This window comes from Melozone crissalis, unplaced genomic scaffold (genome assembly GCF_028551555.1).
Source record: "Melozone crissalis strain CALT ecotype California unplaced genomic scaffold, PUWL_Pcris_2 ptg000018l_1, whole genome shotgun sequence".
NCBI lineage: Eukaryota > Metazoa > Chordata > Aves > Passeriformes > Passerellidae > Melozone > Melozone crissalis.
The window spans coordinates 23,038,291-23,060,284 of NW_026535796.1; the positions used below are offsets into that span (position 1 = coordinate 23,038,291).

General features: G+C 44.7%; 1 protein-coding gene across 5 annotated transcripts in view; it reads right to left on the reverse strand.

Moving 5' to 3' along the window:
• Positions 1-4,518, reverse strand: part of SMOC1 (SPARC related modular calcium binding 1) — a 128,803-nt gene extending 124,285 nt beyond the window's left edge. For all 5 annotated transcript variants that reach the window (XM_054276506.1, XM_054276508.1, XM_054276507.1 and 2 more), the window contains exon 1: positions 4,356-4,518. In XM_054276506.1, coding sequence (XP_054132481.1) covers positions 4,356-4,460 — 105 coding nt within the window. In that variant the 5' untranslated portion in view covers positions 4,461-4,518. The remainder of the gene's footprint in view (positions 1-4,355) is intronic.
• Positions 4,519-21,994: the final 17,476 nt, after the last annotated feature.

Here is a 21,994-nt window from a genome sequence, read left to right on the forward strand (position 1 = left end):
ACAGCTCATTAACATGAGTGGGAATATTCTTGTAGCTAACTCTGAAGCTCAGGCAGTTAAAACACCAACTCTAAGACTACAAAAAGCAAGTAAAGTCCTACAATATTTTTCTGTTTAGAACAGGGCCTTCTGTTCCAATAGGAACATAATGTTTTAATACTTCTCTACACAAGAATTAATCCTGTTCTTCAACAGAGTTGCATACTGTTTAAAAAACACAAGTCAGAGCAGTTTCTTTAGTACACATAAATGAATTCAGCTGACATTAAAGGTCTCAAAGCAGCAAGGAGAAGGAGAAATAAGCAACATAGCTCCATACATAATTAGAGTTTCCACCTGGGTAAAAAACATCCCTCATCCAACCAAACAAGCTATCTGTTTGCCATAGAGCAACAAATCTGTCCCATCTCTTTTCTAAAGACTTGCCTTTGGGTACTTGTTTTGTCATTAAATTAATCTCTCCAATGGTAAAGAAATCTAAAAGCATTAAAGTGCTTCAGTCACTAGTTACAAATGTAGACCTTTGCAGTGTAGAATGCCAATTAATCTCAAACAAGAAACAAAATTAAGTCATTGAAAAACCTAACATTCATTTTTCTGTTCTAGACCTCGTATGTACGAAGCTCTCTGCCTTATATTCTTACTACACATGCTTGCATAATTTCTTCCTACCATAAAGAACACAAACTTCCTAATTTTGGTATGCATAAAGACACCTGCTTTGTGGAACCCTTCCTGTGAGGCTGCAGTGAACAGAGAGCAGAACACCCGCCTTGTGCCACTCCTGCATAAGCTGCAATGCTGCTGCCGCCTCCCAGAGGGGACAACAAAGCTGCAGGAGCCTTTTCAGCACTTTTTACCAAGACTCTTATTTGGTGTTCTAGCTAGTAGTCAACTGCAGCAGGAAATTCCCAGTGCTCTGTGGCACTCCAATGTATGCACTGGAATCTGTTGGTAGCATCACAATTTTGCTATTTACTACCTTCCTTTTTACGGGCACAGACCTGTAAGGTCCTCCCTGGTCTCCAATCAGCGTGCCTTTCAGGGGAGGATATGACACATTTCCATGCATGAAATAGGAAGAACGTTAGAGTGACTACCCTGTCCCCTCATCTTTTTGTCCTCTGAAGTCACTGGAGGGGTGCAGGTCCCCAGTCCAAGCCCATCCAAGATGTAGCACATCTTTTGACTGCTGCAGTCTCATTGTGCACCTTCTGCAAGCATCCACCATTTCTCTGCGCTAGTATTTGTCATTACTGCCACCAACAGTTCTCTGCCATACATGAAGTTCATAATGGTCAGGAGTTATAATCAGAAAGCAGAGAGCCAACACAGATCTTTCCCTGAACTAGAAAAAACAAAGGTCACACTTAATTGTCCAGATGGAGAAAAACAAAGCTTTGTGGCACAATCTATTTAATCTGCTATGAAAAAATACTGCTTAAAGGCACCACACAGTAGGAGATGCAAGAGCCAGCCTGGTCAAGCTCCCCATCCTATCACTTTGGGTTCAAGGAGAGGGGAAGCAGCAAGACCTGCCTTGTCCCACACCCCAGATCTCATGCCAGCAGAGAGAAAGAGGCACACAGGAAGATAAAATGAATAGCAAATAAAGCCTGATTATCTTTTTCCAGAAGGTAGCATCCTTCAAACAGACATTTTTCAAGTATAGTCCCACAATGCTCTTTTGAGCCACAAAAGTAGAAGTGACCAGGTGATTGTGTAACACAGCAGAAGCTTTACTAGAGTCTGTCAAGTAAGGAAACAAGTCACACAGCCGCCTTGTCCTATTTCTAGGACATGGTATTAGACTTCCTATGGGGCTTCACTTGGGACAATTGTCAGTAACTCTCACTGGGCAACACCATACGTGCAAGAGCCAGATGTTTCCTACAAGTCACTGACACCAAGCCTAAGGAATTCACATCACTGCTCATAGTTTCACTATAACAAGAAACAGCAAGCTTCATACATCTTTTGAGAGCCAGAAGTTCCCCAACAGACCTGTAGGTACTAGCTGCATTTTTAATTTACCTTGGTATTCAAGTAATTATCCTGAACTCACTTAATCTGAAAGTTTCATCCCTTATTGGCACAAAATATGTAGATATACCTATTTCTCTTCAATACCTCAAGTTTTTCAACATTTTCTGCAAATAGTAGCAACCATTCTCTTCTGTTTATGTATTTAGTAACAGTACTGGCTGCCTATCTTAAAACACTACAGTAGCAAGAGAAATGCAAGGAGGAAGATCTAGAAATTGATTCAAGCATTATTGCTGGTCATTTGAATTCACTGAGTAGGACTAAAAACTATTGTTTACCTTTAAAAGAGTTTCAGCTTGCAAATATAGTTCTAGCACTTACCATACAGAAAAGAGTGCAAAAGAGCAGGTATCACACTTAGCACTTGAACAAGAGCAGTTCCCCAGAACTGCAGCACTGACACCTGGCCAGGGAGACTTCCTGACAGGAATACACTCTTGATCACAAGTCCACACAAGAAATACATATTGGCGTAACCTGGTGGTCATTATTTAAGAAATTAATAATAAAGTATTTTTGTTTTTATTGGAACCTAAAGCATGCCACATTTATACTAATGACAGCTTTACTGGCAATGTCGAATTGCTGCAAGAGATGAAGGTCAGGGGCTTATGTCAATCAATCTGGTTGCAAGCAAGCAAACCAAACTCCTCACCTTCACATGACACTTTGAGGGGCAAAAATAGAGATTTCATGAGTAAGACATCCTGGAAATATACAGCTTTCTATTTAAGACCTTGTAAATTAAAACACTAGGTTAAAACTTTAAGGCACATCTTCCAACAGAACTACAGATGTTAGTGTTCACAGCTGATATTCTCCCCAGTCATGAAGGAAGAAATCTCAAAGTCAGTGTACTTACTTCAAGCAAAAAGTAAATCAGTAGTCCTTTGTATTTGGTTTCCCACTCCCCTGAAGTAGCTCCCACTCCAAGATAACATAGCACAGGGAGCAATTAAACTGCCTTGTAAAGTACAGTACAAAAAACAGCACATATGAAAACTGTTTGGTATACAGACTCATTGCACAACATGCACTACCATCAGGATTTTTTTATTTTGTTTCAATTGCGCTTCATTAAAGCGGTTAGATAGTTGCGCTGATGAAGACCCTAGTCACCCAGCTACACTCTTACTTATCACCTTTAAATTTCTCTCTATTAGAAATCACTCTGATCTTGAGGTTTCTGCTTGATATCAGGTAATAAAGATATATGCATAACCCCCCTGTGTTTCCTGATCTTTTAAAGGAGGTCTCAGTAATTTACAGCACGCACCAGTTCTGACTTAGAACTAGTGAGATCAGAACCAACAGTTGCTGTTACACATCTGGCCATAAAAGAGACTGCACAGCTGAACACAACAACATCAGTGCAGCCAGTAGTGTGCTTTCCATAGCTCTGAGAAGCATTTAATAGCCTTCATGGTCAAACACTCCCATTAGAAAAAAAAAAGAACATTTCACCCAAGTCCCTTGTTGTTATACTTTGGCCAAGTAGGGATTTCAAAGACTCCTAGTCTTGCCTAACTATGGTCTAAGTTAATTAGGTACTACATTTCAAGCATTTTAGATAGCATTTAGATGTGCAAAAATGTGTATGGCCACTGCATCAAACAAGCCTGCAGAGTGGCAAGTTTATTCCACTTACCCAGAGCTATGCAGCAGCATTGGCTGAAGAACAGCTACTGTTTTACAGCTTTATAACTGAAAATTCTCATGCTACTCCGTAGTGATGCTGCAGTGGTAACACTCACTCACTGGGAGAACCATATTTAGAAAAATGTTGGGTTCTCCCCCAGAGCAATGTAATAGTTTGGTAAGTGAAATGAACAGCCCCAGCAAGAGTCAGGCATTGTCAGATTAAAAAAAAACAGAGCTAGACTCCTACAGGGAGAAACCTGGGCTGAAGGGATCTAGCTTTATTGGAAGGATTCATTTAATCCCTGCTTGAGAACATAAAAAAAGAAAAGTCCTAAAGCTATGTGCTGGAAACAGGGGCTATATTAAATGCAAGTCAAGCAATATAAAAACACAGCCTGCCAACCTCCCCCCTCCCGTGTTTTTCTGCAATAAATACCAACAAGTTAATAACCGGTGTATGAACTTCTCGCATGCAGCCGATACCCGGCTTTTAATAAGCGAGCGGGGCAGGCCCTGGCGAGGGTCTGCGCCCGGGGGTCGCGGGGCCGGGGGCGCTGCCCGCCGGCCGGGGCTCCACCTGCGGCGCTGACAGGGCGCGGGGGCGGCGGGCCGGGGCAGGGCGCTGCAACCTGCCGCGCCAGCTCACTTACCCGGGCCAGCTCACTTACCCGGGGCCCCGTGGCTCGGTGGCTACGAGCCGGCGGCAGATGCACCAGCAGCAGCGCCAGCAGGAACGGGCGAGCCCCCGCGCTGCGCCAGGCCCGCGGCATCATCGTCCCTCGGGGCGGCGCGGCTCTGCGGCCACCAGAGGCGGCTGTCGGGGGCGGTGCGGCGGCGCCGGGCCCGCGGCAGCAGGTTCCCCGCCTCGGCCATGGGGATGCCCGTTATAAAGCCGCGGCGGGGCGGGGCCGGCCGGCACTGACCGCGCCGTGCGCCTATCGCCGTGCGGCCGCCGCCAATGGCGGGGCCGCGCCGCCTCTCGCCCGGCCCCTCGCCACCGGGCGGGCGGCGGAGGGCGCGGGGCGGGCGGCGTCCCCGTGCCCGCGGTGGCACCTGGAGATCCCGGCGGCACCTGGAGCCCGCGGCGGCCGGGCGTGTGTGCGGGTGCCGGGCAGCCCCGGCGGGCCGCGGGATACGGCCGGCCAGCGCGGCGAGCACTCCCCGCGGGGCTGCCGGGCTGCGCCCCCCGCCCCAAAGCCGTGCAGGTCATAGCCGGCGCCAGCCCCGGGCGGGGCAGTGACAGCTGAGCCTTGCAGGCGGGCCGGCCTAGCGAGCAAGTAAATTGGGCATAGGAAACCACCGCATGGTCACAAACCGTGTTCATTTGGTCCTGGGGCCAAGGCTGCTATAGGAGCAAGCTCGCGTCTCAGGGAGAGCAGATCCTCGTGTCACCTCCGAGCCGAGGCATGGCCGAGCCATAGCCACAGGGTCTACCTCTCCCTGAAGATCTTTCTCTGGGTTCCCAGCTGCACAAGTGGCCCCAGAGCCCATTGCTTTGTATTGCCCAGAAAATCCTTCAGACCTCATGCAGGTGATGTGTTTGGGGTCTTTGGTAATACATGCCTTGCACCTGGGAGAATATCCCAAGTCCAAGTTTGGTACCTCTTGAGGTGACAAGCTCATAGAGACTGCATGTGGGTCCCAGTTCATCCAAGCACCAGGCACTCCTAGTAATGGGAAGTTTGGGTAGAAAGTGAGCATCGTCATACAACTGGCAAGTTAGTGCAGCTGTGGAGCAGAAGGAAGAGGGGAAAATGGAGATATATCTGCCGACAAGGCTCAGTATCTACAGGCATGTCTAAAGAGGGAGCAGTACCATGGCACTGCAATGGCAGCAAGCTGTTGGCCTGAGCGTTGGAGGCAGCGAGTAATGCCAAGCCCTCTACCTGAGAGAGGGACTGAGCAGTGGAGATATCTTGTGAACTAGACTGGGTTGCATTTACATCAAATTCTTAATTTTCAAATTACCAGCTTGAGTTTGATGTAGGACAGGGCTGAGGCCCAACATATTGCAGAGTAATATGCATGGGAGGCCATTGCTGTGCATGTAACAGCGATAATAACCTTTAGGTAGGACTGTTTTGTGCTGCTTTTATGGAAACACACAAAACATGACATTTTTTCACACAATGTATTACCTTTCTTTACTCAGTGACCTTAGAAGAGGCAATACTCACACTTGCAAAAATTCCCTGGAGTGTATCCGCTAGGTATGGGGAGGGGCTGCTACACCCACACAAAGAACCTTGTTACACAGTAGAAGTCATGTAATTCTGGCATCTTATCAGAGCAAAGCAGAGTGGGTAGGTATAGCGGTTGCTTTAATCTTGCTTTTCCTGAAAAAAAAAAAAAAAAAAAAAAAAAAATTAAAAAATCAAAAATGCCAATATGTAACATTTTGTCATTAGCCTAGATAGGATAAGCCGTTTGTTACTCACATGGAGCTCTGCCAGTATTCAGTATTCTTGGCTTACAGATTTCTCTGGGACTCCAAACACAGCGCCCCATACAAGCCTACCTTAGTCCTAACCCTCACCACTCTGCCAGCCTGGTTCTAAGCTTTGCCAGTATGGCCTGTGGTATCCTCTGATTTTCCATTTCAAAGTCTCTCTGATCCACACCTGAACACATGCCATTCCACATGACACAACCAGAGAGACCTTGAAAGGAAGAGGAGGGGAAGAGCTGGGAAATCTGAATATGAGTGTCCTTGTGGATATCAGGATCAGCTTGGTTGAGGTTGGGCAAGTTATACCTGTGCATGCCTGAATCTCTGAGAAGACAGGTCAAATCTAGTACGGTTTTGTTGAGGCAGTGATCCTACCACTCAAGTACCACATCACCTCATACTTAAGTTTTGATTAAATTCCAGTCCAGATAACAATATTACACTTGCCTACATTCTCCTCTCCAACTTCGTAGGGAGATTTTTGCATCTGACCTATTCCGTGTTTTGCCTTCATGTGTTCATTATCACTTGTACTTAAAACATGAATGCCTTTCTTTGGTGCATTTTTCACACACAAACACAAGGATGTCAGGATCTCTGTGCTAGAGGTTTGTTACCACCATGAAAAAATAATTGTTTTCTTAATCCCTAAGAGAGAATACCAGCTACACTGGAAACATCTCCACCAGTGCCTATGAGGCTCTGACACCAGCAGCACCTTTACACCAAGTAAAAGTTCCAGAGAGGGTCAGAAATTCCCAATTACAGAAACCTTTGACCCCTTCATGGTCAAAGCTGTTCATAACCTTGCCACACATACTCCCAGCCATGGCCAGGCATTTCTCTGTAGTGAGAAATATTTCCCTTGTGGATAGTAACTGCCTTAGTGCAGAAGACAGTTCATAGCCTGGCTTATGTATCACCACTAAATTTTATTGAGCTGTTCCAAGCCCAAAAATCTCAGCAAGTCACCATTCAGGAGGCTGGAGGGATATCCAAGCCCTGTTTAAAGACATGATTAAGAGAGAAAATACATGGGTCTTTTCCAGTGGTCACTTTCACAGCTGAAAATGTGTGTCTAACTCTTTGGCACACTTGCCTGGACTCTAGTTTGTATAGGTGCACTTTACTGGTGTGTCATCAAATAAAAATCTAGGTAAATAGAATAAACTACAGAAAGAGAAAGTTTTGGGCCATTAAATTGTCTGTTGTTTGTCTCGGGTTGCTGGCAAGTAGGAAGTGCCTGCACTGGGCATCAGTGGCATTGCAGAGATGTTGAGGAGCCAAGAGAAGGCTACTCACCAAACATAAGAGGAATTGGGCACCTAATCTTGCCACTTGAACTCTTCTGAAAAACCCTCCCATCACTCAGAGTGCCAAATACGCTGGCACAGTGCCACTTCCATCAGTGATGTCTCCCTAGCAAACTTGCCCAGAGTCTGTAACTGAAAACCACAAGGAGAGAGGGACACAGAACTGGGAGGGAAGTTGTTCTTAACGTCCAGGCATTTGTATACCAGGCCCAACACATGGATCCTTCAGAGGAAGATGTAAGTTGAGCCATAATGAATTCAGCTATGCAGTGATGGTAAGGTAGCACTGAAACTGGTACCGTTGGGGCTTGCTGCGTGCACGAGATCCAGCCTACGACTTGCACCTCTGAAGACTTACCCCAGCCTGTGCCCGTCTGTGTTGATGATTCATATCTTGTTGCCATGGTGCTCGAATATCACGTGCATCACCACAAACTCATGGCACAGGACGTGTATATTGGTGGTCTTGACAGCTGTTCAGGGAGAACTGTTTGATTGCTTTGATTATTTGCCTCTGCTTCTACTTGCCTTGTCCTCAAACAAATTTCAGAAGATCACTGTCCTCTTTTAAACAGTATTGGCACTCAGAACCATCATGGTATTTATCTGCCACAGTTTTCATCAGGGCACGAATCCCCTCTTGACATGTTTAGTAGAAACGCTTATTCAACTTTCAATAGAAAATAATCTGCAGCCTCCAAATATGAAGTAATTGCTTTTAGGGACTAATTTACTGTTGGAGGTTCTTTTTTAAGTCAGTAGCTGCTACAATCACTCCTGCAAGAGGTTTAGATGTCACTTCTTGTCACAATTTAAAAAGAGGCAGAGAAGAACATGAGAAATTTGCTGTAAGATTTGTTTTTGTGGGTTGTAACAATGCAGAATTTAGAGCTTTTTTTGTTTATTTGTTTGGGGGTTGTTTGTTTGCTATTTTAACTTTGTGCCCATTGAATCATTTGGACCATTTAATTAGAGAATTATCCATTGCTGCCAGGTCTTAATTACTGAGAACCTGCAGTAGCAGAACCTTTTCTACTATGCTGACACCTGCAAATCTCCATCTAGAGGCAAGTTTGGGCAGTCCAGAATAAAGACTGAAAAGCCACAGCTGAGCACATTCATGACCCTATGAAGAATAGCAATCACTGTTCAGTCACCCTAAAATGAGGTAGAATACCCTTTCCCCAGCTTCCCAGACATAGGTAGAGTTAGGGGAGTGTGGGGAGGGGCTAAGTTTGACTCACTGATTATGAGGGTGGAAATCAGATGACATTGGGTTCAAAAAGTTTCAAATCACAGCATACAACAATTTTACAGTGTCATTCCACCATCAACACAGCTTTTTACTACATCTGGCACTTTACTGCATTCCTTTCTTTTGTGTTTTCATAATAATACTGGTGTATGGCAAACCGCTTCTTCCCATGATGGAATAACAGTCAGTTGCTGCTAACTGCAAAGTATTCACACTTGTTAAGAAGCAGAGATACATTGCTTTGGGGTGTTCAGCGTGTTCTGGGGTGTATTTGCTGGATTATGTCAAAAAAAGAGAGGCTCAGCTTTTTATGGAAGCCAATTTTATGTATGTATATATATGCTTGAATGAAACAGAAAACCTGTTAGTAAAAAATAAGCGTCTTATTGGGCTTTTCATCCTGGAAGTTCTTTGCAGAATATTCACTTATACTTGAATGAAAATCTTTGTCAAAAATATTACAGGATTTCAAACCTTTTCCCATTAAATCTATTTAGAGTCTGCCACTTCATTCATTGTACTTCATACAGAAATTCTGTTCAGACTTTTTCTCTAGAAAGTATATTAAATTGTATTGGTCCTGGCTGCCCTACTTTGGTTTCCCAAAGAGTTGCTAGTAGTCCTGATTAGTTCCCACCACTGCCAGACCCTCAGCTCTCACTAGTGCCCATCCATCTGATCCTAATAACCCAGTCATACCTTCATGCACCTATATTACTCCATCATGGGAAGAGACTGTTTGCCATAGCCCAGTATTACTATGGAAACAGAACAAAATGAAACCAAAAAGAAAGGGATGCAGTAAAGTCCAAAATGAAGTAAAGAGGCAGTAATGCTCATTTGATCTTCGGCATTTTTTTTCATGGTACTTCAGCACATACCTGATTTTAAGGGTGGAACCACTACAATGACATAACTGAAGTTAGTCTGTAATCTGCCAGCTCTTTGAAAACGAGGATATTCTCATTGTTTGGCCTTTTTACTCTTACTTATGTTTTGCAAATTATAGGCTATAATGCTAAAAATCAATATGGGGCCCACTGCAGTGGTGGTAAATGATGGATATGTATATGGCACTGGAAAATTGAATGACTCTTCCCAATATCTATCTAATAGATTTCTAACGTAAATTGTGCACTCCTTTGAATTCTGTAAAGCAAATATAACATCACTCCAGGCTCTAAACAGAATGCCAATCGACCATATCTTTAACCTTTAGAATCTTTAGAAGTACTTAACAACCTGCCAATTTTTTTTTTTTTATTTTGTCAGCTATGAGTTTGAAGTTGGGTTGGACTCCATATGGACTCCAGAAAAGAGATCTGTTCCAACTTCATTTATCAATCTTATCAAGTCAAGGATTCCTTCTGCTCATCCTGTCTACCTGGGTGGGATAGATGGAAAGTGGGTGGGGAAAAAACAACCTCTGCACTGAAATTTTTGAGGACTTGGTACTCTGGGCTGCAAATGCGAAGGAGAGCAGCTGGTGAATCCCCCATACATGAGAACTCTCTGCCCATGCCAAGTGGGCTCACCATCAAAAGTGCAAAAGAAGTGTGTGTGGGAATCAGGCCAGGGCTCATGGAAGGCAAGGTCTCTTGCCTGACCTCCCTTCCATGTGATCCTTCACCAGCACAGACAACAACAAAAAGGAGAAGGAAGCAACTGAGGACCAGGCCCTGTGAGTTCAACAACTTATGATATTGGGACTATATTTTGTTGCTTGAGCACATTTACCTTTCCTCACAGAAATGCTTAGATGAATGCAGTGAAGTATTTTGTCTCACGGGTTAGCACCCCCCTCATCTGCCTCCCTCCATTAGCAGTCCATATCTTCAGGAAACTCAGAATCAGATTTATGTTCTAAATGGCATGAGACAGCTCAGAAATATACTCCAGCAAAGAAGTTCTGACATGAAATTAGGCACTCTTTGTCTTCTCAGTTGTGGAGGCAAAATGGTGACAAAACAGCAGAATGATGTTCATTCTAAGATGTCTTGATCCCACAATGTTTCATCAGGGCCAAGAGTAACACTTGTTATCGGACAAGCAAAGTTTGTTTTTTCTTCCCTACCAGTTCCTTAGCACTGATTTAAGTTTCACACTGACACCAGCAAAACGGCACTTAAATCACAGCCCTGAGAACCAGCTACACATATCCAAAGCTGAGCAGAGTTCAAACCTCAGCCCTGTGCTGATACAGAGTCTTTTCTGTTTTAAATTGCCCACCCACTCACTATTCCCAGCTGCCGAGCCACATAACGTTCAAAGACCACACACAAGGTGCAAGAGCAATAGGGGCCTGTTGAAAATTAAAGTGCAACAGCTTAGTCAAGAGGATAGACTCCAGCATTGCTGCCTAGAAATGGGGGCAAGGAATGAGACAGAAGGGCAGACACAACCGTGGGAGATCCGTACAGAAAGCGGTGGGAATCTACACTGGAGTCTATTTTGCAGAAATCCCCTATCCTCAGCTCAACAGATAACAGGGACACACAGATCTTCCTATATGAACACAGGCAAGAATCAGCTCAGAAAAAGAGCTGCTGCTTTCCAGAAGCTAGACAAGATACTAGGGTCTCAGGATTTGTTCTCAGCTTGTCTGCAAGCACATAGAGCTGGTCAAAAACCCTCTCTGTGCCTTATTTCCCCTTCTTGAGCAAGTGTAAAGAAGTGTAAGACATCTTTGCTATGCTCTGTTGCCCCCCAACATGCAGCAAAACTGTCAAAGAGCTCTGGTTTCCTCTCTCCAGTGCTGCTGATGAAGGGACCTTGCTCTGAAATGCACTCATTTGAATGCCATGTAGTAGTGCCCCCCATTTCTCTTCACCCTGTTGTAAGAGCACATTGCTATTGAAAACTACAGTGTTGCATTACCACTCAGTGGTGGCACAAAGGCAGAAGTGGGTAAGCATCCTTCACACATCACAGTGCAACACAACCCTTTTTAGAAATGTGGTCCTCCTAGCGACTACAGGCTAGTACTCACAGGGTCTGAGGCAAACTGGTGAAAATAGGCCATATTCTGAACCTAACTGCTCATATGGCCAAGTTTGCAAAGAGTTTTGCACAAGAAGAGACTGTTCACCTCAAAATGTTTTAAAAAAATTCTTGGGTTTTGTCCTGTTGCTTCTATACATATAGAATATGTCTTCCTACATCAAGATTTTGTGCCTCATCACTAACCAAGGCTAAATGCTTAAAGACTGAGTCAAGCTGTACTCTAAGTATGGGCTGTTTAATCCATAACTAAATGAAACAGCCTCATTGCTGAGATGAGGCAATGTTGTAACAGCACAGCTCAGCAGTCAGAACGAGAAACAACCAAGGTGGTTTCTAACAAAGTGCTCAGCGTGTTTGAAGAGGCAGACTGCCAGCGCTCTATGGTGTCATCCTACTCCCTACTTCTCAGCTGGGACACCAGCTAAGAAGAGAAAAAAGGAGGAAAGATGAAACACAACATGCCATGAACTTTCTCACTGCAGCTCTGATTACTACTAGCAAAAGAAAGCAAGCCAAGGAGGCACTGGAAGGAAAAACTCCGTGAAGTACCCCATACCAAGTACTCTGAGATGATGGTTTGAACCCAGAACCACATAGCGTAGCTAGCATGTGTTCCTGTAATGATCTAAAACAGAAGCACAGACACAAAAGTGCTTGCAGCACTGTCAGGCTCCTACCTGTGATCCCAGGTTTGGGCTTCAGAACACACACAACAATAAACAGAAAGATACCAAGACTGGAATTTTAGTAGTTAACTCTATTGCTCCATTCATTTCACCACCTTCTTAAAAAATGAGAAATATAAAATAAAATATAGACATACATGCACACTATTTTGATCTTTTGATTCCTGTCAGAAACTCAGTGCAGAATAAAACCTTCCAGCACACAATTGCTTGCATCTAGCTTTTTGAAATATCCCACTGTGATACATATCAACCTTTTCCTTTTGATTGATAGACTTTGCTAGGAAACACAGCAGAACAGATGTGTGTGCATGGGTGCCATCAAATTAATTTTAACGCTCTTTTTTCCTGCTCCCCCCCTCCCACCCACATGCTTATAAAGTTATTCTGAAAGACATGAGAACTCTAAATAATGGGGGGAGGGAAAGTGGGGATTAAAGCACATCTGAAGAAAGTAGTATAAAATAGCACTGAAAGCAAAAATCCTCCCACCATAACCTACCCTTGTCCACCCCTGTGTCAACAAATATGCAACCAATTAATGTAATTGCAGAGTTATTTATGGCGCACAGGAAAGTGTAGTCAGGGACCCTGAGAAACAAGGTTGTAGGGATAGGAACGCCTGGGTTTCCCCCTCACCCCCTCCTTTGCAGATGTTTAAGTTGACTTGTGGTGTCCATGTGTCTCATAACCAACAGCCTGTCTACTTTGCAGGTGTTGCTTGCTGTATGGGGGTGGGTAAAGTGGATGAAAGGAGACCTGGAAAAAAGTTGGCGTCTTCTGATTTCAAACTGTGACCAAAAGATATTGGTTGGGTTTAGATATTCCCCCGCCTACTCCCACCAACTTTGCAGGCTACAAAAGCCCCATACTTAATCCCTTCAGATGACCCTTCCGACAGCAGCAACAACATTTGAACAACAGGGGCAAAAAAAATTTCTTAGCTCCATGATTTGATTGTTCAGGGTGACAGTTTTGTTACTGTTCAGTGCCCTGCACAAGAGAGGTTTTAATTAGAGCTATTGAGTGGTTTGAATTGGCACAATTAGGGTCAGCATTAATGATTGCTGCATGTGTTCTTTTGAACAGTAAGGGCTTTTTTTTGCCCATGGACAGGAGGGGGTAGCAGCTAATGAACTAGGAGAGTGCAAATTATCTCTGCAAAGCTGGGGCAAGTGTAATACACACTGGGGATAAAGTGGAGAGCAGGAAGAGAGAACACAGCTTATGGGGCTGATCAAGAAGACTTCTCAGGAGTGTACTGAGCACCATCAGTCTCCAGTGCTTGCCATTTTCTTCCTCAGGTGTTAGGGTTGCATAAAGCACTGACAAAGATGTGTTTTCGTATCACAGGGAACACCTCAGAAAGGCAAAGTACATTCAGTACTTTCATACTGAAAAATACAAAAGGAGAAGGGGAAAAGGCTGCAATCTGCTGAGAACAGTAGTCTGCTTCAAAACAAGGATGTGCTCATGCAAATTGGTACTCCCATGAGTAGGCTTGTAGGGTTTACCCACCTCCCATTCACTTCAGTGTGATACTGGATCAGTTCAAAGGAACACAGCCACATAAGAGACAGACATATACATTTGTGTACAAAGACCCTGCTCTGTGTGTGTAGAAATGCCTCCCAACTACACACACCTGCTTTTGCAGCACAGCAGGTGGAGGCCAGAGCCCCATGCATATGGCACCTCTGCTAAAGGCTGCTCCTTAGAAAAGAGGGTCCTCACAGAATGTGCCACTTGACTGAAAGAACAGACCTCCTGGGGGGCATACCTATGGTCTCCTCAGAACTTGTAGATCTCTAATGTGTTCATTACAGAGTCTCTTCCTGATCCACACAGTCTGTGAAACTCTTCAGAAATGCTCCCAGGTTGCAGGAGGAATACACTCCTACGTCATTCCAGAATAGCCAAAGAGACTTTTCTTCCACAAACCTACTTAGTGACAATACCCATGTGGGTGCAGGGACTTGCTGGCAGCACAGGACCTGCCCCACTCTTGTGAAGAACCTCCATTGCTTCTGGCCTGGGCATGTCCTCCCCAAAGCATGTGCTATTTTTGCCTCAGGCCTACAACAAAGCTTTCAGAGTATTCTCCATTTACTAAAATAAGCCTTTGGTCAGGCATTATATTAGAACCACAGGCCTTGCTTTGCCTTCGAGGTACAGAAAGGGTTTGTTCATGTGCCAGCTCCCCAGTGGTGGAGCTTCCCTCCCCCAGAAAGACAGCCACTCCCCACTTATATGTCCAAAACATCTGTTTTTACTAATGGTGGATTGACCCTCTGATACCTGATCAACCTCTAAGTCCCTTCTGGGCTCCAAAAAGCCCAGATAGGACATCCCTGGTAGGGGCACCCATGGGGCTGTCTCAGGTCTGGCAGTACCAGCTGAGCCAGATACTGGCACTGATCTCTGGTCTGGCCCTAAATACCTATGCAAGCCATCAGGCATGCTGTAAAATGTCCTGTCTCATTGCCTGCAGTAATAATGTCTCCTGAATGTGACCCAAAGATGGAGATACATTGCCAGGCACCAGCATCAAGGAAAAGGTTGATTCTTCAGGAAGTTTAGTTGGTAGAGCAAAAATGTATATACTGTCAGAGGACTGATCCTTATACATTTTTCAGAAAACATTTTCAGCCAAACTTTTTGCAGCCATCCCAGAGTGCGGCCACCAACACCTAACCACTAAAATTTTTGAGGCAGAGCACTGGCACCAGCCAAGGCTGCACAGCCCACCAGCTCCTTCATTGGCAAAACAGGTAAAACTGTGTGCATGACTGGAGTGGAGAAGCTGGGTGGAATCCTGGGTGTGCAGTCTTGGCTGGGAACTAGCCAAATACTTCACCTTTTATACATGCAAAGGAAAACAAAGGTGCTCAAAATATGGAGAGAATGAGACTCTTTGGTGTGGTTAAAAGAGCTTTCTGTGCATTTCTGTTATGAGATATTTTCAAATCTTTTAGTGTCTTACTTTCTCTAAACATTACCTTCTCTTAAAAAAAATCAAATTTCTCTGGCTTTCCAAAGTAGGTAATATAAATCATGTTATTATTACCTAGGATACACAGTAGCCCAACATATTTGGAAAATAATTACAGGCCAAACTCTTGCCATGCAAACAGAGGTCAAACAGACTGTTTGTGCATAAAGAGCTCATATTCACTGATAGGCTTAATCCAGTAGGAATTTAGTCCGCAACATAAAGATTTAAGCAGTGATGCTGCTGCAATCCATTTGAAGCCTATGGATGGATACAAATCTAATGGGCACCCACAGCTAGGATAATCTCACTTAGTTTTCAAGGCAGAAAGCTAAGGTAGACCCATTCCCTTCTGGTGTGGGTTACCTACTCATTTGTGGCTCACAACAAGTTCTTTACCTTATTACAAATTTTGTAGTTCTCTGTCCAAGACACATGAGAGTCTATCTCATAAAGGATCTTTCCCCAGGCGTGCCAACCTCCAGGGCATAAAGAGCCCAGCAGTGCCCAGCAGAGGTCTATGGCTGCCAGCTGGAGGTGAGCAGGTAGATGGCAGGAGGGTGAGAGCAGAGCTGCAGCAGTCGTCTCTCTTGGGAGCAAGCAGTGTGGCTGCCGGTGCTTCAGCTCACCCAGCACCCCGGAATGGAGAACACTTCTCCCTGCCCTTGGCTGGGCAGAAGGAACTGGTTCCACTGGGGCTCAGCAGAGGTGCAAAATTGGAGTGCTGAGGGAAGGGCAGAGACACAGGCAAACACCTCATGGGTGCTTTTGCCATTGGCTGCTTTCGCACCCTCTCCCCCAAGCCTCCCTCATAAGGACTTCAACTGTTCCCATGGCCAGCAATTTTGTTTGGGCAGGCATCCAGCATTGCTTAGCAGATCCAAAATGACACCTCACACATTCTTGAAGGTGTGAAAGAAACAACCAAGCTGAATCGCTTCACCACCCTCAGGGTACTAGAGGTGATACCATAGACTTGCCAAGGAAAACGCAAGGACATCCACAAACATTTCACGACCACCTTCTTTGAGTCTGCTTTGTTATTAAACAGTCCTGGCTTTTGGCATTAGCTGGAAAGCAGCATACAACTGCACAGACAGGACCCCTGCCTTGGCTTTCTTGTCATATATCCTCAAAAGGGCAAGACTTTTCAGTAACAAGTTGATTTATGTCATCCAATAAATATATTAATAGTCTTCGTACGGGTCATTTACAAGCAAATAATAACTCCACAGGTGGGAGGATGGGGGTAACACCATAGGCACCAAACTGCCAGCTGGGCCATGGCCTGAGGTTCAGCTACCTGGAAAGAGTCTGGAAGCTAACAAGCTAGAAAGTGCATGTGACGTGGAAAGCTGAATGTGAGAGGGGATATTATGAGGAGCTGGCAAAGGGAGCAGGTGGTGCTGGCTGGATCCCTTGTGTGGTTATGGGGAACGTGTGTGAGCAACAGCCGAACCACAAGATAGCTGGAGTGGAGCAACTAGGGACATTCTGGGAAATGGGGCCTTGCCAGGCCAGCATGCCTGGTAGCCATACCTGCAACAGCATATAAGTCTGAGATAGCCTGGTTAGCAGTATCAGAAGTAGCAAACTCAAAAATGGATATATGGCAAAACCAGGACTACAAGGGAAAACTAGATAGGTGCAGGTTGTCTCTCTGAATTGAGGAACAGAAATGGAGATGCAGGGGTGGTAAAGAAAGAGTTCAAGGAAAACAGAAATGGATAATAAGACACACGATTCATGTGTCTGGGAGCATTTGTCAAGCAGCCCTATGCTTGACCACTGCAGCTGGAGCCAGCAATGAACCAAACCCTTTGTTTCTGACTATGCCACCAGAGTCAGACTACCCCAGCCAGAGGACAGGGCTTAGCAGGGCAGGGGATTAGCTTTTGCTAGCTGGACAGACAGATTGAGCATCCCAGTTTGGTGCCTGTTCCAGAGCAGATGGCATTAGCAGCCATTCACCACTGTGTAACAGCTAAGATTTTGGTTTTCAGTCCAATTAATACAGTTAAATTATTGGAACTAAATAAGGTGCCTTGTTTACCTTCAAACTCATGGTCTACACCCAAGAAAAATATTTTCCAGGAAAACCATTTGCACTGAGAAATCAGTATTGCATGTCCTCTGCCTTAGTGTAGGCACTGATTAGGAAATAGAAAATCTGCAACAAGCCTTTCTGTGAAGTGATGCTTAAAAGTCCTGCAAGCGCTCCCAGCAGAAAGTTATAAATGCAGACTTCAAAAACTTGTCAGAAAAAAGCAAGTTACTCAGAATGTACTTCATCTGAACATTCACTGAATGCTTCATACAGACTTATTTTACTGAAATCAGTCAACCCATCTCCAGCTTGAGAGAAATACATCTTGTCTTTAACCTCTACAACATTTAATTATACCTCAGATCACCCACAAATCAGCAGAGGCTGTGTTTTTCAGAATTTCTCTGTATCAGTGTTGCCATATCACTGCATTTCTGTGCTGCAGCCAGACCAGCACTACTTTCAAGTACCAGCTAAGAAAAGGTGATGAATGATCCCACAGAGACTAAGCTGTGAGATATCTCTCATGGCCCAAATATTAAGCAGTGGATTCACCCTTGCAGCCTTTTCTTGATGTTCCCAAGTCTCCATCCCCTGGCAGATCCAGAGTTTGTCCTTGCCTCGTCTCAGCCCTCTGCACCCAGAGCTTCAGGTCTTCTTTCCTAGGGCAGACTGGCCATCTCACTCTAGAGCTCCTGATTCCTTGCCCCCTGCTGTAACCTCTTCTGAAGGGAGCTTTTGCTCCAGCCTCACTACAAGGAAAATAAGTTACTTAGATTCTGTATCTACCAGCACTTTGGAAAACTCCTGTGTTGCCAAGTCACTGGCAGAGGGCTGAAAGCAGACAATTTTTTTTGCTGACTGCTCTCTCACAGCACAGAAACATGTGCAAAGCTGGACTTAGTATATTGTCAAAATCATCACATATGATAACCAGTATCAATTGCAGAAGTGTTTGTGAGAAAGCAAGAGAAAGCTGGGGACTTTTAGCAGAGCTGGGCAAATGAGCCACCATTAAGAATTCTATACAATTTGAACTATTTATCCAGTTGAGTCTTTATTTCATTTTAAGCAACATCCCTTTTGCCACCTCAGAGATTTTTTCCCCATGGTTATTAGGACTTTTCAATATTGTTGCCTTGATTTGGGAGAAGAGTATATCTCCTTTTGTCACATCAAGCTACATTCTCACATTGAAAAGAAAAGTCAGGCAACCAAGCTGATTTTCAGCTACATCTGCTTTTAGATCAGAGCTGTTATCCTGGTTAACCAGTGGGATGGATCAGTAGTCATGGCCCAGGATGCTTGGGGGCCTTTATCACTAAGTTAATAGGTCTGAAAAAGGGCACCTGATGTGAGGAAAATGCACTAAGAAGAAGAGCAACATGAACTAAACAATAACTTGGGACTAGCATCAGGAATTCTAATGTAAACAGTTCTAATTCTTGTGGGTAATTCCATCACTCCACTCACAGTCACAATGAGCTTATATTCAAGAGTTTCTGCAGCCTAGAAGGGCAGCAGATCTTCCCACCTGCACCACAACCCAACCAGCACCTTTACAAAAATCACAGTGCCCTGGAGCCCAGCCCCTTCATCATCATCCTGGCCAGGCCCAGACCCCGTGTTTGGTACCACTGACAACAGCAGAACTACCTCGAGAAGGGGTACATCCATCCCTCTATGGCTTCTAAACTTCCCTCCTTGCTCTGATTTCTCATGAAGCCTGAGAACCTCTGCTCTAGTTGGACAGCCTCACAAGAAAGGGCAATTTGTTACCACAGGAGCATATTTCACATGCAGCACCATGTTAAACACCTGGTGTGAGGATTCTGTAAAATTTCAAGCTAGAGCTATGGTCTTAAGTTTAACACCACTGACTGGGGACACACATCCTTACTTTCTTCAGCTGTCCCATTTTCACTGCTTGCAAATTACTGACCTTCCCTTAGCTCCATCTCCTCCACGCCTGAACTGACACAACTCAACATGGCCTTTCTGTAGGCTTGTACTGCATAAATCCTGTGCCATTATTTCTTATTAATCTAGATATCACTGGGCTTAATGACTATCCGGTTTTGCCAGCTTCTCACAATTCCCTCTCACATTCGGCTTTCCACATCACATCCCCTTTCTTGCCCATTAACAATTTAACTGAGCATACAGGCATTGCTAGGTTACTTTAGTGCTTAAGGAGTGTCTTTCCCACACAGCCATTGCTATTTTCCATAGATTTACCACAGAAATCATCTCCAATTGCCACAATCAGGACTAAAGGTACAACTTCCACGACCTAGGCACAAAAGTTCTCTGTTCCCTCAGCCCCACGATATGCCTTGGAGACAGCAATGGCCACCACCAGCCTTTTCTCAAAAGGATTATGAGCTAGTCTGTCATATAGTTGTGAGCTACTAAGCAAATTACAATTACAAGCAGGTAATTTTCCAACAGCAACTAAGTGCAATTCTGAATTTGAGGTGGGATTTCTACATTCACCTTCATGGTTTCTGTAATGATATCTCATGTCTCCCCTCATCCCCTATTCCATCTTTCCAAGCCGAAACAGCCTAGGAAGGGGCTGATATCCCTTTGCCACCCACACAGATGTCTGCACTGCCAAACCGGCACCAATGGCCATGCCCTTTTTCATCACCAGGCCAGCAAGAATCCAACCTCACCTTCACATCCACAAGTATGTTTGCAATTAGAGTAATTTTTATTTTCATTATGTGAGACCCATTATGTGAGACCCAAGTCTTTGGGCTGCAGTGGTCTAGGGAGCTCAAAGCTGTGAATCTCAGGAGGCACCTACAGAGCACTCCTGCTGTGCCCCCCAAGTCACAAGACAGGCAAGGAAAGGATATCCAGCAAGAAAGAAAGAGCATAAAAGAATCCAGCAGAGGTTGGATATTGGTATTTATGGTAATCCTCATCAGGTTCCATCCTTCCCCTTGCAGCACTCTCATGAGTAGGAAAAGATACCAGTAACCTTGTCTACTTTCTGCATGTAACTCCCCTGCTTGGATGCAGAAAGCCAGGCTAGCACAAGGAACATAATTTAGTAGCATCTGACCTCAGGCTTGGCAAATTGGGCCCATTGTACAACCCCCTGTCTGTATCACTGTACATACAAAGTACATAATTATGAAGCTGCATTTTTGCCCTCTGAACAACCTCCATATGATACCCAGGAGATATTTCCTGTTCTCAGCACTGTTGTGTCATTAACTTTCCTGCTTGTTTTGACTGTTTGTCTCTCAAGCTGAAGTGTCTAGAACTGGGAAAGCCACAGCCAAGAAAAGTCATTAATACAAACATAACTAATACTTATAATGGACACTCAAAGAAAAGTATTCCACAATGCATTATCTTGTTTTCCACATAGTTCAGTAAGGGCTAGAGTGCCTTAGAGCTCTATTCTGCTTTGCATCCCTTCCATTTTCCTCCAAGCAGCAAGGGCACCTCAGAGCAATGAGGACTTTCTGGCCCTTTAACAATCCCCTTGCCCGCCAGACTTCCTCCTTTCATAGCCCCCATGTGCTCCCTCCCCTCTTCCCCAGGGCTAGTTAATATGTGCCAAATCCTGACACCCTGAATGGTTTCCCAACGCCGACACTAATCATGTTTTCGGGAGCAGGTCAGCAGTGAAGGAGCTGAAATTCGTGTGAAAAAGTCCCTGGGATGGCCCCGGTGCCTCACACCTGCATGCCCTATTCATCTGCACTGTTTACACATTGTCATCCACAATTAATTCTTTCCAGGGACGCTCCACTGCCTGCCCTCCCGTTGCACAGGGACCCCATTCTGAGCTGTTGTGTCTGTTAAATTGAGCATGGGGTGCTGCGATTAAATTAAGTTTTGTGGCACTCTCTCTCTTTCTCTCCCTCCCTTGCCTTCTCTTTTCTCTCCATTAATAACGATGCCTGATGGAAGATTGCTGGCACTGGAGTAAAGAAGTAATTACAGGCACTAAAAGTAGGGAAAGAAAAGTTTCTGTGTGGAAATGTGAATGGGAACATCTTTTCTGGCTAGCCGACATTTCTCTCAACGCGAGGTGGGAACCACAGCCGCATGCAATTCCAGGATACAAGCAGGAGAAAGGAGAGGAGGGCACGGGGGCACACATGATGATCTCCCATAGAGCAAACTGCCAAAATTTGGTTGTGTGAGTGTCTTTAGCCACAGGCACAAATATAGGTTTCTTCAGCAATTCACATTCTCACCTTCTACTACAGCTACATTTGTGCATATACATGGCATACACCAGCCCAGTTGCTCTTCTCACAAAGTGTCATACCCAAAAGCACAGGGAGAAATTCCCTGGCTAACAGGCTAGCAAGTCACCTCCTCACACTGGCACACTCCTGCACTGTTGCGTAAAACAAGGAATAAGAATTGCTCATGGGAAAGGAGAAGGAAAACAAGAGGACAGGAGTTTGACCAGCTTCTGCAAAACCTCAAGGCAGCAGCTTTTTTTGCCAAGTATTTTGCTCATGCATGAAGTGGACAACTGGTTTTTATTACTGGGACCTCTTCAAAGTTGAAGAGCCATTTTTGCTGAA